The sequence below is a fragment of the Aotus nancymaae genome, unplaced genomic scaffold (assembly GCF_030222135.1).
Source record: "Aotus nancymaae isolate 86718 unplaced genomic scaffold, 86718_ANA_hifiasm-v0.15.2.pri h1tg000016l, whole genome shotgun sequence".
Lineage (NCBI taxonomy): Eukaryota > Metazoa > Chordata > Mammalia > Primates > Aotidae > Aotus > Aotus nancymaae.
The window spans coordinates 70,129,815-70,146,884 of NW_026988428.1; the positions used below are offsets into that span (position 1 = coordinate 70,129,815).

Here is a 17,070-nt window from a genome sequence, read left to right on the forward strand (position 1 = left end):
CAGAGACGGTGCTGTGACATTCCTCACGTTGTGCTTGCCAAGGCAGGAAAGTGGATGGTCAGTAAGCTAGAACTCCCATTACCAGAGCATGCTGGCTGATCGACACCCTCCTCTAACCCAGTGCAAAGGAACCCTGAACTGAAGAAAACTCAGACAGGTCATGAAATTGGTACACCTCCTTCCAAACAAACCTGTCTCTTAAACCATTCCAAATGGATGGTGCTTGACCTCAGCTCGCTTTTTCTTTCTGTGAGCAAGATAATGCCATAACTTCTTTTCATGCTTCAACAATAGTTCTCAGAATCGTAAAGTTCAACTTAAAAAAATCAGGCCCTTGCCCCCTTATATTACAATTTCGGGTCACTTTTTCCTACTACCTTCACCCTCCCCCGCATCTTACTCTTTTCCTCATTTCTCCATCCACCTGCTTTGCATATTAGGCTGAAGCAAAAAATGCCACAACCAAGGAGAATGCCCAGGTTGCACTGGCTGGGGGACTGGAGGGCCTTCTTCTCCTGCCCCCTGGTTGGAAGAGGAGGGCATTCCTGAGGGGCTTGTGGTAGACACCAGTATGGTATGGAGGGAGCACAACTGGGACCAAGGCCCACGTAACTGTGCAACTTACAAGCCACACAATGTGAATAAGTTAACTTTTCTGAGCCTTGCTTTTCCCATCTGCAAAATGGGGCAAACAATACCCACGTGAGATGATCTTTGGCAAGATGAAAGGAGACCATCTAGGCTTTGTTCACCTTCCATGTAAGAAAGCAACGTCCCATCTCATGCCCCTGCCCCTATCCTTCCTCTGTCCCCCAGCCCAGAAGAGCCCACAGAGGGCTGAAATGTGTCCAAGATCCAAACTCAGAGTCCAAAAGCTGACTCCATACCAGTGAAACAATGACCTCTCCTACAGGGAGTATGTGGGCATCAGGCAGCTTTGCCCCGTTCTGTTGACTCCCGGCTTTCTCTTCTCCTGGGACTATAATTCTAACTCCTTCCAACTGGTCTTCTTGACCCACTTTCTCAATGCCAAATCATTTCTGCCCATGCTGCCAACCACAATACACTCCCTGGGGGCCACCATGAGTATGGCTGTGACTAGAGAAATGGTATTTGGCCAACTAGGCATGAATACAGGGCTATCAGACCTTAATTCTCTGACTGAAAGAGGATTCAATTCAATTCAATATGTCTTTTTTTGGGGAGAAGTCTGTGAAATAGAAATCATTGTCCTGCATACTGAGTGGGAGAGTGAATGAGAAGTTACCAATTCACGCTCCTGTCTCCTAAGAGCTTTCAATATAACAAGAGGGCTGGGCCACCTCAATCCACTGATGAGTAGGTGAAGGTTGAGTGCTGATAGTGCCTGTCCTGAGATGGGAGCTCTGGGAGGCCTGAGCCAAGATGTGCTCTCCAATCTGGGCTGGGAGGCTTCAGAGGAGCAGGGGAGGAAATGGGTGCTCTAAGCAGAGGGACAGGAGATGGGTAAAGGTGCAGAAACAGGACAGCAGCAGGTGTTTCTGGAAAACAGGATGCAGTATGGCTTTGCGGCGGGGCAGTAGGGAGTGATAAAGTTCAAGCTATTGGCTGGGACAGATTGAAGATGCCTAAAATACTGAGAGATGTTCAGGCTTTAATCTGTAGCCATGCAGAGACATTCAAAGCTTTTGAACAAAGGAATGATGACACGGTCAGCTGCAGAAATATGAATTTGGCTGCATTACACAGGTGCTTGGGAGTGGGGCTGGAAGGCAGGGCAGCAAAGTGGCTGCGAGTCCAGGCAAAGAGAGGTGATGGGAGAAGAGGGAAGGGGTAAGAGGTCCACACGAGGAGGACAGCCCATACAACTTGACTGACACAGGTGCTGATAACTGTGGAGGGGCACCAGAGAGGGAAGGGGAAGGAGGCTTTGTTCCCTGGGGAACTGAGAAGATGATGAAGCCTCTGGAGGGAGAAGTGGGCTGGGAAGATGCTGGCTTGGTCTGGGACCCTAGCTGGCAGGCAGAGGATGCTGTCCTCCAATCCCCGGAGAGGAAGAGGGCCTTCGTGCTCCACTCCCTGCCAAGGACCCCCAGCATGTCTGGCAGTTCAAGTGCTAACAGCCTGTTTGTTCTGCCTTTGCAGGGCGGCTGGCTGGCCAGTGATCCTAGGAACACAGCTGCTCCCCATCCACATCCACTTCAAACTGCAGGAGAGGTCCCAGTGGCTCCCTAGTAACTCCTGTCCCTCCAAAACCACAGTGTGGCCTGCACAGTACCTGCCCCAGCCCCTGCTGCTCACAGGCCCCTCTGCACAGCCTCCATTCCCACCTGTTACATAGTGAATGGGAGACCAACACAAAGGCAGTTATCTAAAAAGGGTGTGGGAATCCTTCTGGTGCCTGTCTCAGCTGGTATTGACATACTCTTCATGAACAGGGAATCTGGAGCCCTGGGTTTGAGTGCTGACTTCACTAACATTTAGCCAGGTGGTTGTTTCCCACCTTGGGCTCCAGTTTCCTCACCTGATCTCTCCGGCAACTTTCCAGCACTAAAGTCTCCAGGGCTCTGACTAGGACCAGCTGAGAGTTAACGTGAAGGCCTGGGAGCTACTTCCAGTCTCTGCCTTAAGGGTCTGTTCTCACTTCGTGGCCTGGTGGCATGATCACTTAACAGAGCAAGGTACAAACAGAATCAAGGACAAAAACGAGTATTAGCGTGTCTTCACGGAATTATGTTGTAGGTATCTAGACATGAGGCAACCCCTGGCCACGAGGGAGGTCCAGGGTAAATACTGATCGTACTGATTAATTTATTTTAAAAAAAGATCAAATAACTATGCACATGCCCTTGACACATATATAATGTAAATCAGTGATATTCAGGTTGCTGCTCTCAAGCCACATGGGGCCTTTTCATGGGCAACCTGCAGTTCTTACAAGCCTTCCAATTTCCTGTCTCAGTAATCATGATCTTAGACTCTGTGGGGCAGGCAGCAGGCACGTGGCTCTGCTAGTTGGTGATGACTGCAAAAGTGGCTCCGAGTCACGTAACTCAATGCCATGGGGTAGATATTTATCCGGCTTATCTGTGTGGAAATTCAATGTTTTGGTTCCACCGTCTGTCTGTCTTTTATATGTTCTTCCACATCAATTTCTGTCTTAGACTGCAAGCTTTAGAGAGCCAGGGCTGCATTCAAGTTGTGCTAATGACATGAGAGAGAGATTCCTGTAAGGATGGATATTTAATAAATATCCATAAATAAATAAATGAAATGAAACATTTTTTTGATCTTGAAAAGGAAAAAGGAAGAAGAAAATCTGTCTCTTTTCTTTATGGCGTCTCCATTTAGTGCCTGGCCTTCTATTAGATTTAACACTGGAGCTGGAAGATGAACCCTGTACCTTGGAGCAGTGCATCCCTGCTGACGACAATAAACCCCGTGCAGTAATGATGGTTTTGCAATGGGTCCCTTCACAGGAGCTGCTCATTGCTGCTCAGAGGAAGGGAAGAAGCAGTCACTGGGCGGGGAGACTTCAACATTATCCTAGTCTTTATCCAGAGAGAGAAGGTGCTTGGCTCTTGGCTGCCCCATTTAGGAAGCTGCATCCAGGGCACCAGTGTGTAAACATGCCCCTTTCTTGCCTCTTTTTGGCTCTGAAATGGCTCTTGAGTATCGTGTCCTCTTTTCTCCCAGGCTGTCTGTAACCAGTTGCAGAGGCAGTGGCTAGTACTGGCACTGGTGTAGAAGGCAGCATTATATCATGATGGGCTAAGCTTTAGACACTGACTGTCTTGGCTATGGGCATGCTAGAGTCTGCGTGAGTCTCCTCCTCCTCCCTTTCTGGTTTCCTGATGGCCAAACTCTTCAGACAGCTGGAAGCTGGGTCATGCCAAAGAAGCAAGCAGCCTGCAGAGCAATGCTCCATGCCATTGCAGGAGGCACGCAGACTCGAGAGATGCACAGAGTAAGGCTGATTTTCCAGGAAGATTATCCCCCAGCATTTCATCCAACAGCCTGTGTCAAGGCACCAGCAAGTGAGCCCCACGTTGTGGAGTGCAACGGTCAGTCTCCAGTCACAGCGGCAACACTCACACCCCTACCTTTGCATTCCTTCCTGTCTCTCTGGCCATACCTTAGGAATCTCCTTTGCTAGTTCTTTCCCTTTAATCCAATCTTCAAACATCAGTAGGGCTGGGATGGAGTTCTTGGGCCACATCTCACTTCTGTCTACACTCACACCCCAGTGAGCTCATCCAGAGATCCAGGAGTTAAGTATCTTCTATATACTGCTGACTCCCCAAATTACAGTTCAGCCACAGGTCTCTCCCCTGGAGAGGTTCATTTCCTATTACCTACTCAACAGCCCCACCTGGATGTCTAATAGGCATTTCAAACTTAAAGGTCCAACATGGCTTTCCTGATCCTACTGCCTTGACACCTGTTCCTCTCACAGACTTCCCCATATCCATAAATGACAATTCCACTCTTGGCGTCATTTAGGACAATTGCCTTGGAAAATGCTGGACCTGTATCTCTCACATCCCATATCTGATATGTCTGCAAATGACATCATCCTGAAGTCTGACCTCACCACCTCCATGGGTGTCAAGACCAGGCCCAGCATCTCCTGAGGCGGCAGCACCCGACGGGACTCCTGCCTCTCCCTGGCCCATCTTCACTCCATTCTGCACACGGCAGGCAGATGAACCCTGATTACTGTCAGATCATGTTGATTTTCTGCTCAGAACCCCCAGAGGCCATTTGGCTCATTCCCAGTAAGAGCCAAGTTTTCTCACAACAGTTTACATACCCTACTCCCTGGGTCCCACAGCCTCACCTCACACCACTCACCGCCTGACTCCTTCCTCTCCAGCTGTACAAACCTCCTCTGCTCTGGACTCATCAGTGTGGGCCTGTTCTCACTAGCTCCTGGAAGGCTCTTTTTCCAACTATCTGCATGGTGCCTTTCCTTCCAGCCTCCAAGTCTTTATTTCAACGCTGCCTCCTCTGTGAGACATTCCTTGGCTGCCACCTCTAAAATCACAAACCTCTCAACACTCTTGCCTCTTCACTGCTTCATCCCTCTCTGGCCTGCTATTTAATTTACCATAGGTCTCTCTACTAGAATCTAAGTCCCATGAGGGCAGGGAGTTTTGACTCTCTTGTTCACTGCTCTATCACCAGTGTCTACGACAGTGCCTGGCAGAGAGCAGACCTCTTGTTTGTGAATGGGTGGACTGATAAATGAATGAACTGGAACATATTTTTGTATATGACTTACTGGCTACTTCACTTACTCTTATATTTAGAGAAATGCCTCCCGACTGCAGCTTTCTTTCTGTTGTCCTTCCAGCCCATTTATTCTATGTCCTTGGTGGCTTTTGCAGCTTTCCCTAAGAAAACGGAATCACTGGGCTCCCCTCAGGTATGCTGGGTACCACCAAGCAGCTCCTGAACTGCATCCAGCCCCACCTCCCCAGCCCCACACCATGGGCATCCAGACGCTGCCCAATGGGGAAGTGGAATCACCACAGCCGCTGATCGAGAGTGATCAGCCTTTTTTCTCTTAAAAGATCACTTAGCTTTTGAGCTGAAGACAGTTGGCAAACATACCATACTGTAATCTTTCTGAAATTTCAAAGGCTACGATAATACAGTAATTGAAACACATATGCTTCAAACATAGCAGGATTTCTCCTGTATTTGTTTCAAAGGGCAATGTACGAAATTCTCAAGACAGGAAGCTAGTTTCTGAGCCACTGTCTTGCCTTTTTCGCAAGTGCATTAGGCCTCTGATTCCTTAATCATTTCATCACATCAGCTCTACTTTTAATTGGACTTCCCCAGCAGACTCAGTCCTTTGGACTCTCTTCCTGGCTCCATTCCTGTCTCTCATGTTCCACTTCATTGCACGCGTCTATCTTACTCTCTACACCTTGCTTTTTAAAGTATTCATTCCCCTGCCTCATCCCCTGGAACTGTCCCACGAATTAGCATTTCTAGTAATGAAGGAGCCAGGCTCCCATTCCAGTCCTCCTAGAACAAGAAACAGACCCCCCAGGGCTCCTCCAGCCATAAGGGAACAGCGAAGTGAGAGAAACCACAGTCTCCAGGGTCTAAGGTTATCCTTATCTAGGCTTAGGAAAATCTTGGCAGAGACTCTGTCTATTGGGGTAGGCAGCTCATTATGCTCTTCTCAAAGTTTGTCCAGAAATTTGGGTAGATGGGCCTTGTCAATGTGATGTGCTCCAGCAGCAAAGAATACTCCATGCTGGGAACTCTCCTAGGAATTTATTCATTTAATGGGTAAGACGGAGAAGCAGCACACCCCCACCCCTCCACTTGGAAGCTCCTGCTTTAGGCAAAGAACAGAATAGCTATGTTCTATTATCTCAGTGGACAGCTACTGGCTGCTGAGCAGGTAGTGGCTACTGCTGGATTTTAATAACACATGCTACAGAAATGCTCAACACCATTAGTCACAAGCTAGGGGCAATGCTCTGACTTAGGGTGGAGCCAGGAGCCAGGATACAAATACCTGCATTTTAGAGGTATGCTTCTCTGTGGCTCACAGGCCATCTTATTTATTTACCATACAACCCAGTGCTACAAACTAATCAATTACTCCTCAGTTCCATCAACAGTGTAATAGAAGCTGTCAGGCATTCTTCCAGGAAGACCCTCAACGGCATCATCACTCATTGTTATAATCCATCAAAAGCCCTGTCTTCCAACTTGCAAAACCACTTAGTAGAGCACAAAGGCCTCCTTAGGTTACTAAATTATGTTGTTACCAGTCCCTTGTTTGTGTGCTTTAATTTTGTATTTGCTCCTTGAGCAGTGTTATCAGAAAGGGAGCAGTTGATAGATTTATTAAATCTATCTTTGAAATGAGAGAGCAGAGATTCTGCTCCTGTGAACACCTTTGGCTGTCTTCATCCCTTCTTCCTGCACCTGTTCCTTCTCCTGGCGGCTCTTCTCATCGTCCTCTCTGCTCAGGGTGAAGTTCTGGCTCCCTGCCTTTACCGGCATGACTCCATGTGGTGCCCTGGATGGCTCTTTAACCTGTTTGCTTCCTGGACTACTATAGATGCTCAGTGTTTAGGAAACTGTTTTTAAGTAAGGCTACTTGAGAGGACAGAAATGCACCTATTGACACATGTATACTGAAAGAGAAAGATACTGCACACAGAAAAGGGAAGAAAGAGTGTGGTTAGAGTCACAGAGATCAAGGCCAAACGGGATACACAGAGTGGTTAGAGCTAACCCAAAGGTCCTCAAATTTACCATGCATCTTGATCACCTGAGGAGTTGTCAAAGCACAGATTCCTGGGCCCCATCCCCAGAGTTTCTGGGTCAGGAGGTCTGGAGTGGGGCCCAAGAGTTTGCATTATTACCAAGTTTCCAGGTAATGCTGATGCTGCTGGCCCCACTTTGAGAACCACGGGGCTAATCTGATAAGAGCCTGAATTTCCATGATCCATCATGTTGTGCATATTTGTGAGTCAGCGTCATACATTACTCTCATTTCTATCCCAGTGACAGCCTATCTAACAATGGGCCGCGTGAACCCCTGAGGAAGGCATTTGTCTCCATTTCCATCACCTAATTGTGCTCTGTGGAATTCCTCTAGGCTTCCCCCAACCCTCCCAGTTAGCACTTCCACAGGTCTTTGAATCTAACCCCTTCAAGGAAAACCTTCGACTACCTTTCCTGTGAAAAAGCCCAGCGGTGCCTGGAAATTTTCTGCAAGGAGGGAAGGAATCCTGAGCAAGTATGAACTTTTTCAGACATTGTTCCTTTAAAACAACCCTGTGCTTTCAAACAGGAAGCCTGTACCCCTGCCCAAAGAGGTGGAACCTGGAGGAGGAGGATCTCTGATTTTAAAAAAGCCTCTGCCTTAGCAAAAGCTCGACTGTCTTTTAAGGTGAAATATTCTAAAAGGAGCATGAGGTTTTACAGATCGACAGCTGTGATCTCCCACATGTGACTGATGTCTGTGTGTAGCAAGTGACTGCCATCAGTGAGGTAAGTGCTTTTCCAGAGAGGCACACCTGGGGCTGCCAAGAAAGGGTGACAGTCAAGGTTTTGTGCTGTCTCCTCTCCCCCAGAACCCAGCCCAAACACAGAAGAAGACGGCTGCTCACTGTTTCGGGGCTTCTCCTCATCCATGCCTTCGTCCTCGTTCTCCGGGTCAATGTCTTCGGCCTGAGTGATCCAGTCCAGGTAGCCTTTGAGATCCTCTTCCAGCTGTTGCTTCTCCCGCAGCTTCTGGAAATCTCCCCGGGCCTTGGCCTTCTCCCTCTCTTTGGAAAACTCTCTGGTGAGAGTGAGAGGAGGGGCAGGGGAGGAGAGCAAGGAGGGAGCACCAAGAAGGGTCGGGCATGGAAGGAGAGATGGAGATAAGGAGAAACAAGAGTCTTAATTGCTTTGCAGGGAGAAACCTGCCTACATGGCCCTGCTTTCCACAGAGTTCCTCTAGTCAGCCCAGGTTTTGTCTACTCTCACCTCAGTGGGAAGTGGCACTAAAGGGACATTCCTGACACAGGCCAGCAGAGGCTAAAGGGGATGGATGAAGTCCATCTCCCTCTTTTCCTGGATCATGATCACAGGCTTTGCTTTCCTATAACTGTTCTCCAAAGACCTGGAAACCCGTTCTGAGTAGTAATTATAAAAGCCTTCACGACCGTTCCAGAACATGCATTTCCATCCCTCCCAGTATTGAGTGGCAGTTTACAATTCTCCCAAGGGTCCCCAGCTGACACAAGGTGTTGGGACTGGCAGGTACCAAAGCCCACTCACTCATGCCGGGTCCTGAGAGCCAACCATTCATGTCTCTTCCCAACTCCGGCTTCAGGGATGTCTCACTGGTAGCTCGAGATCGGCCACAAAGGGAATATTTACACCATGGTAACTGGCGAATGCCAAAAACCAGGGCTTTCCCTCCAGAGAACCAACTGTTAAATATTTACCAGTATACCACTGATTTGGGACTCAGAAGATTTAATGTCCTCAATCTCTATTCTTATGATGAGTTCAACCTGCCACTCAGCATGCCTGGAAGGATTTCTAACCTAGAGAAGGCTCTCTCCCACATGGAGAGAAATGAAGATTCCAAACACAAGAAAATGTCCTGGGGGCTGCCCTTTTGGTTTACAAAATCCAATCAAAATAGAAAAATACATAAAATCAAGATGATATAAAAGTTAAATGATGCATTTAAAGTAATAATGAGCAGAAATTGGAACTGGAGTGGGATTTGCTGGAAGAAGGGCCTATTGAAAAATTTCTGACACAAAGACTATTTCTTTTCTATGATTCTGTCCTAATTTTCTCTCTGACTTCGAATTCACTTTCTGAGCAAGGAGGAGGCTGGCAGCAGAAGGCAGTCATCAACAAAGTGAGTTTTCAACCTTCAAAGCAAGTCTGGGCCTTTTCTTCCAAAATAGGTATAGGGAAGTATTTTTGGCATTGTTATGCAGTCTTTTGGGAATGAGGCCCTTGGTGGTACATGTATATGTGTGTTTGTGTTGTGTGTGTGTGTGTGTGTGTGTGTGTATGCAGTCTTTGGAGAATGAGGCCCTCGGTGGTATGTGTGTGTGTGTGTGTGTGTATATGTGTGTACATGCACAGGACATCTTGGTTAATTCTTGGAGCCATGATGCCTTCCTCTCTCAACAGTGAAGGCATAGTTCAGGGCAAGAGGCCTCTTAGAGAATTTTTGGCTCAAGCCACACTCTAGGAAAGGCACCATGGAAGGAGGCATGGTACCACAAACCATAAGAGGACAAAGAGCTCTGCTGCTGAGTCTACCGTCACGTGGGGCAGCTCCACCAGTACATGCACTGCCTAGTGCTTGCATTTGGCCTATGCCACTTGGGAGAGCACTGATTTCAGCATGCACCATCTTTATGGTGAGACGGGGTTAGGGCTGGGCTGGGGTCTAGGGAAATTTTTAATTGGGAGAATGTGGGGGCTTTCAAGCTAACCAGTTCTCTTCAACTGCAGCCTTAGCGATGCTCTGGGTTGGATTGAATTTTCTTCTTAAATTTGATTGAATCCAATTCTAATTGGATTGAACTTGCTATTTCTCGGGCTTCCTGCCAACTAGAGGGTACCTTCATTTCCTTCCCCAGGAGTATTATGCTAGGGAAAAGGTGACAGATTGACAGCTCACAATGGAGAGGGAAGCTTTGCTCCTTCCATGTTGAGGATGATTGTAGAGAGATGCCATCCCCTCTTCCCCTAACCTCTTATGCCTTGTACCTGGTTAAGCCTCCAAGGACTTAGTCTTGGTAACCTCATATAGCATTTTTCTCCCTATGCAAATCAAAAACTGTTTCAAGCCCTCCTCTCTTGACTGTCTTTCTGCCTACCTCCATTTGCACCCCTCTGGGGTGGGTTTGGTCTGGAGTTGCAAGGGGCTGAACTTCACAGTCCCTTATAAGAGCTCACTTCAGCTCTTCTGAGTGATTTTGCAGAGGATCAAGTTCTGGTTACAAAACACGGGCCCATCCTTCTTTTGGGGTTGGGAGAATAGGACTGGGACTCAACTGGAGGAGGGACAATTGGCCCAATCCTGTTCAACAGCATCGGCCCCATGGAATGAAGTTCGCCATCTATACCCCAAGGCCTCTGGGAATCTAAGATAAACATCAAGGGGGAGAAACAGAACACTAGTGATTCTGCCTGGCCTGAAGACAACTGTCCTTGTAGAGGAAGGATGGGTTTTGGGAGTGTGAGAGGGATGGAGAAGGGCTTTAGTCAGATCTGGAGCATGGCTGGCTCCCATGGAGTGTGAGGCACAGCCAGGCTTGAGGCTGGATAGAAGGTGAGCCAAGGTTTCCCTTGGCAGTTCCCATGTGGGAAGGGATCTGCTGGTGGCAGTACCTGGCTCTCTTTATCTCCTTGCCTGGATGCCAGCCATGTGCCTGCTCTGGGGACTGAGTTAATGAAGACATGGAGCCCCAGCCTGACAGGCTACACTGGGCCCAGGGACTGGAGCTGGCCAGACAATCAGTCACAGCTGTGGGATTTGTCATGAGGCAGGACTGCATCTCTCGCCAGCAATGGCCAACATGAAAAACGAGGGGTGGTGTGGGGAGCCAGGGGCCAGGGCTCAGTGATGTAAGGGCGGTGCATGTGGAATCCAACAACAGCCCAAAGAGCGCTAGGTCCTTTGATCATCGATACCGCCCAGGCTCCTCATTTGTGGATCCCACATCTACAAATGCACCTGCTCACCAAAATTTGTTTGTAACTCCAGAATCAATACTCGTGGCAGTTTTAGTCATATGTGGCCATGCGCAGATAACAAAAACACTACGTGTTCCCACTGAGGTCAAACAAAGCGGCATGAAGAGATCTGCCTTCCCAATTCAGCTTTCATACTGTGAGGTGTCCTTTTCACCAACCACTTAGTGCCATGTTTTCACATTTTTGTGCTTTTTGTCGGTGATTTTGCCGTTTAAAATGGCCCCAAGCATAATGCTCAAGTGCCGCCCAGTGTCACTATGTGCAAGAAGGCTGTGATGTGCGGCACAGAGAAAACATGGATTAAATAAGCTTCACACAGGCACGAGTTACAGTGCTGGTGGCCATGAGTTTAATGTTAATGAATCAATCATATATGTCAAATAAGGTCTCTTTAAACAGAAACTCATTTAAAACAAGATTATATATTGATTGGTTGACAAAATGTGACCAGAGGCTCACAGGAAATAACCCTATGGTTCCCCTAGGACCAACGTCTGAGGGTCCTGTAGTTCATGTTTGTGGTGACTTTATGGAATGTAACCATCATGAATAAGGGGCACTGACTGTGTATGTTGGGCCGTCTCTTCTGCTCCCACTCACAAAGCACGTGTGTTCTGCCCTTTCATTGCTTTCTTCTGGGCCTGGATATTGTGTCTTAACTGTGGGGCCATGGTCCAGTGATACTTCCTGGCCGTAAAATGCCTACCTCCGTCCTGGGTCTTCTGCTTTTTGGGGACAAGACAGGCTTATCTCCCAATGGGAAGAGGGATGGGATGACGACCTTTGTAAGAGATGGTGGGCCTCTTGCCAGCTGGAGGCGTACTTCCCAAGCCCTCTGTCTGTAGTCACTAAAAACCAAAAAGTAACTGGAGTCCAGTGTCCAAAGGCTTCCACCGCACTACAGAGAAGCTTTATGGAGTCATCTTCTCTACCTTCATGAGCAGAACACACCAAGCACCATTCAACCTTTCCTTAGTGACTGAAGGACATAATTTATGAGGATGAACTACCGTGCTGGAAGATAAAATCATAGTATCCTTAATTGTTGGAATATAGGGTTTCACACCCACTTCTCCCAGTCACGGGAGGCTCCAAGACTGCAGTGCTACTCAGTTAGCATCTTTGCTCTCTCTCAAGGGCCATGAAGATCTGCAGGGCTGCCAGCCCCTCTGCTAAAGAGCCTGCGCTGCTGCAGGCCTCTGGGCAGTGCCTTTGCAGCTTCCTGCTGGGATTCTATGTGCCTGCTGGCTGTTTCCTGCAGCCTGCGCTGGTTGCTTCTGTGCCTGCCCGCTTGCTCCTCTCACCCTTCCTACTGCAGCTTCTGCTCTTTCCACACCACTTCTTGCCTGTCATTTAAAAACATGGGATTCACCCGTCCCATGGGTTTGGGGAGAGTGCACCACAGAGGTCAGGGATAGAGGCGATGGATTCACATCGCTTGGGCTCAACTGTGCATCCAGCATTTTTCACCTGCTGGAATTGAGGTCGTTTTGGCTGCTAAGCCTCACTTTCCTTCTCTGTAGAATGGACGCAGAAATAGCACCAGTTCACAGAGCTGCCATGAGCATTAACTGAGCTAATGTAGTTAATACTCGGAGGAGCACAGAGCCTGACACAGAGAATGCTAGTGACTGTTAATGCTATCATTGTGACAGTCAATTTCATGGAGCTGTGAGACCTTTTTGAATGCTTCTGGAAGTTTAATCAGAAGTCTGATGAATAAGTGGGTGTTTGACTGCATGGTCGACTACATCTGTACCCAGTGAGTGGGTGACTATTCTTTCGTCCTGGCTAATCAAGACACTGACTAGAAACTGTTGCCTCTGAGTGATCAGCCAACAGAAGCCTGATTCCAGCTTTGTCACTGCATGGGGTAGGAATTCAGAGTGGTCAGCCTTTGACACAGAAGGAGAGGCCTCCTTAAATCAGAAAGGGGAGGTGCTCACCCACACACACCTCTTTGCTTTTCAGGGCAGACCCCCGGCCAAGGTAACCTTGGCAGATGTTCTATCAGTGATTCAGCAGCTGCAAGGAGCAGATGGCAGCTTTCAGAACAGGTCAGGAAAGAGAGGCTGGGGAAGGTCTCCAGGAAAGACCAGCGTACAGACTCAAAGACTCCTAGGTTCTGAGGTTAAATAGCCTTAGTCTTCTTGTTCTGAGTCAACCAACATTTCTGAGTATTATTAAACTCCAGGTTTGGGGTGAGGTGTCTAAACACACCCTAGCACATTTAGGCTGAATCAGTCAAGATATGACCTTCAGAGTGGCTTCTTCTCCAACATCAGCAGCTTCTCTCATTTGACGTTGCTGCTCTGATTCCACCAGGAAGATTACTCCTCTGGGGGGCCGAGAATGACTGTGGGCAGAAGCTCAGCTTGGGGAGCTGAGCTCAGAGTCCAGCCCTCATTCTCCACTTCAGGCCCCTGGCAGGGGTCTACTTGCTCAGATTTGGTTCCCAATCTCTAGGGGAAGAAAGTGGAGTTACATTCTTTTAAGTCTTGAGCTGTGGCTTGTGTTGCAGTTTAAGCTCATTCATCATAGATCTTATGGGAGGCAGTGCCAGAGTGCTGGCTCTGGTCCTGTTACTTACCAGGGAAGCGGCATTGTAGGAGTCACTTAACATCTTTGGGCTTCTGTTCCTCATCTTTTTTGAAATAGAGCTTCACTCTTGTTGCCTAGGCTAGAGTGCAATGGTGCGATCTCGGCTCACTGCAACATCTTCCTCCTGGGTTCAAGCAATTCTCCTGCCTCGGCCTCCCGAATAGCTGGGATTACAGGCATGTGATACTACATCTGGCTAATTTTGTATTTTTAGTAGAGACAGGGTTCCTCCATGTTGGTCAGGCTGGTCTCGAACTCCTGACCTCAGGTGATCCGCCTGCCCCAGCCTCCCAAAGTGCTGGGATTACAGGTGTGAGCCACCGTGCCCGGCCGAATTCCTCATCTTTAAGAGGAAAGACTGGAGAACTTCTAACATTTGATGATTCTGCAATTCCAGTTATCACAGGCACCAGTCAATAATAATCATTGTAATGACGGCACCATTATTGGGCACTTATTATATACCACTGTGTTAGGTATTCTGAAAGTGATCTTATTGTATCATCACAGCCACCTAGGCATTGAAATTATCATCTTCACTTTTTCAGATGGGAAAACTAATATTTAAAAAGGTAAAACCACCCAACATCAAGCACCCAGCAAGGGCAGAGCTGGGATGCCACAATTTCTGCTTTGATTCAGGGTGACGAGATTGATTTTTTTCAATCCTTTCCTTGAAGATTCACATATAAACACAGGGGCATTTTCTTGTGTTTGAACATGAAACTGAAAACCTCTCTCTACCTTCCAGGCAATGAATCAGTGACTTATGTTGTGCTGCTCATCATTGTTATCCCTCTTGGAAGGCACTAGTCTCCCGTGTGGCCTCACCTTGGCAAAAGGCATTTTGTCAACAAGGTCTCTATCCGGCCATTCTCCATGGGAGGTGGAAGGGCTGGGAGGAGACCCTTTCCTCCATGCAGCTCTGAAGGCCAAGCCCACTGCTCTGCACTGCATTAGGGCAGCTGCAGGAGGTGAGAGTAGCCGCTCCCAGTTTATGCACTGGGGGAAAGTGGGGAGCAATCTTTCTCTTTACGCCTAAATTTCTCCCAGCATTAACATCTCTAGACATCTAGGAAAGACTCTGCAAAGCAGCTGACTGGTCTCAAGCAGAGTAGAAGCAGATTGCCCCCTCCCCCACGTGACAAAGGCAGCAGAGTGGGTCACCCACGAGCAGGTCACCAGGAGCATTTAGGTGTTAGGCCTTGGCATGGCTGGTGTGGACTTCTGAAGAAGATTAAGGAAATATCCCATGTGTTTCCATGGTGAAAAGTTAGCCATCCTCAGGGCTCCTTGGCCTTCCAACCACATGCCACATGCTACTTCTACCATGGAGTCTCACTATGTTGTCCAGGCTGCAGTGGAGTGGTATGAGCAAAGCTCACTGCAGCCTTGAACTCCTGGGCTCAAGCGATCCTCCTGCCTCAGCCTTTTGTGTAGCTGGCACTACAGGTGTGCACTACCATGCCCAGCTACTTCTACCACTTCTAACTTCATCTGAGCAAGGGTTGAAGTTAGGTAGATATGATACTTGCAGCCAACTAGATAAAGTTAGAGGAAAGTGCATCCCATCTCCTCTATTCTTAAATAATCTATGGCTTTAAACAGTTAAGGGTCCTTTCCATTCAGAAAAGGAAACTCGGAGATACACTGCTCAGTCTATGAATTAAAATCGAAGAGAATTAGATTTTGAGTCTGCCTTTGTTCGATTATGTTTTAAACCAGTCTCTTCTTCCCCAGGCCTGTTCACCAGAGGCCATGAAGGCACAAGGAGAAGTGCCCTACCTGCCTGGACAGCTGCTTGAGGCTGGGAGGGGCTGGGGAACCCAGCTTTTGTGGTGAAGCCAGCTCTCCTCCATTGTTCACCACCAAGACCAGAGGCACATCTGACCCTTTACCCAGCCAGGACAAGGACATTCACTTCAAGGCTCCTGTGTTGACCCCTATCCCAGGTTCATCAGAATCAGAAAAAGAATACAGCCAGGAATAGCAGAAAGAATAAATAAAAATAAATGGAAAAATCAAGACCTTTTTCCTTGGTCCTGCTTACCCGCTAAGCACACCGAGAACCAAGTTAAGTACAAAAAATGACCCTATGATGATTAGTGTAACAAAATAGATCCAGGGCCAGTCCCTTCCTACGGCATCATTGACCTGGAAGAATGGAATGATAGTTAGTGAGGCACACTCAGCAACCGAGCACGGCCAGCATCGGTCCCTGGCTCCCGGGACACTGACCCACGCAGCTCCGGGACCCGGGGACCCTCTAGGTGCTAATCAGAGGCCAAACAGCCTACCCAGCCAATGGGTCAGAATTTGTGGTTGAACAGAGACATTTTTGTGGTTTTCCTGGGCCTGTCAGGGTCCCGTCCCTGAGGACCCCAGGCATGGATGGAGTGGAACCTGAGACCTTGCTCGGCTGCGTTGTGGAGAGGACATAGAAATGGTCAGCTTACCCGCTCAACACACCGAGAACCAGATTTAGAACGAAAAAGGATCCAAAGATGACCAGACTGACAAAATACACCCAGGGTAACTCATAGCCCATAGCGTCCTGCATCTGGAAAGACGAAGGAAAGTTAGGAAAGAAGAAGCAGAATTGGGTTATAGCAAAGAGGCAGGCAGCAGGTGTGAGCAGATCTGGAGGAGACAGATGGGGCTGAATGTGGGCTTTGTTCATGTGCCCCAGGATATCCGTGTTACCCGGGGCATCACCCATGTTCAAAGGATCTCCCGTGACCGAAGAGGACCTCGGCCAGCTCTGCCTCAAGAGGAATCACTGTCTCTTTGTTGTGTTATTTTCTGGAAAACAAATACTTCTCCAATGTTTTCTATTCACTTGTCTGAGAAAATGGGTCACCTCAAAAAATAATTTCTTCAGCATGGGATGGTTTTAGCTCACTTGGGTTTGCATGGACATTAAGCCTTTGGTTGCACCTGAAGGCTCCTGACCTTCGTGTATGAAGTGCGGCAGTTCCTGCTGACAGGCCTGGAGAACTGAAATCTAGAGGATGTGTGAGGAAAGATAACCTTCTTCAAGGGCTTGCCACCTGGACCCTGGGCCAAGCCCAGAAGTTAGAGGCTAAACCCTAGTGCTTCACATATACCGCGGGCCACTGGTTGGGAGAGGTAATCATTTTGGTTTATGCATTCAGAGAAAGGTCCTGTGACTGCAGCCACAGCTTAGATGGAAATGGTCCTTAACATGGAAACTGACGGTAACTACTGAAT

General features: G+C 48.2%; 1 protein-coding gene across 50 annotated transcripts in view; it reads right to left on the reverse strand.

Annotated features, from left to right (window-relative positions):
* Nucleotides 1-17,070, reverse strand: part of CACNA1C (calcium voltage-gated channel subunit alpha1 C) — a 700,658-nt gene that overhangs the window by 166,494 nt on the left and 517,094 nt on the right. For 26 of the 50 annotated variants that reach the window (XM_064377576.1, XM_064377571.1, XM_064377563.1 and 23 more), the window contains exons 8-9: nucleotides 15,890-15,993; nucleotides 8,130-8,302 (exon numbers count right to left, since the gene is read on the reverse strand). In XM_064377576.1, coding sequence (XP_064233646.1) covers nucleotides 8,130-8,302; nucleotides 15,890-15,993 — 277 coding nt within the window. Of the gene's footprint in view, nucleotides 1-8,129; nucleotides 8,303-15,889; nucleotides 15,994-16,295; nucleotides 16,400-17,070 lie in introns of all 50 variants that reach the window. The other 24 variants (XM_064377545.1, XM_064377544.1, XM_064377575.1 and 21 more) reach the window with 1 other exon arrangement.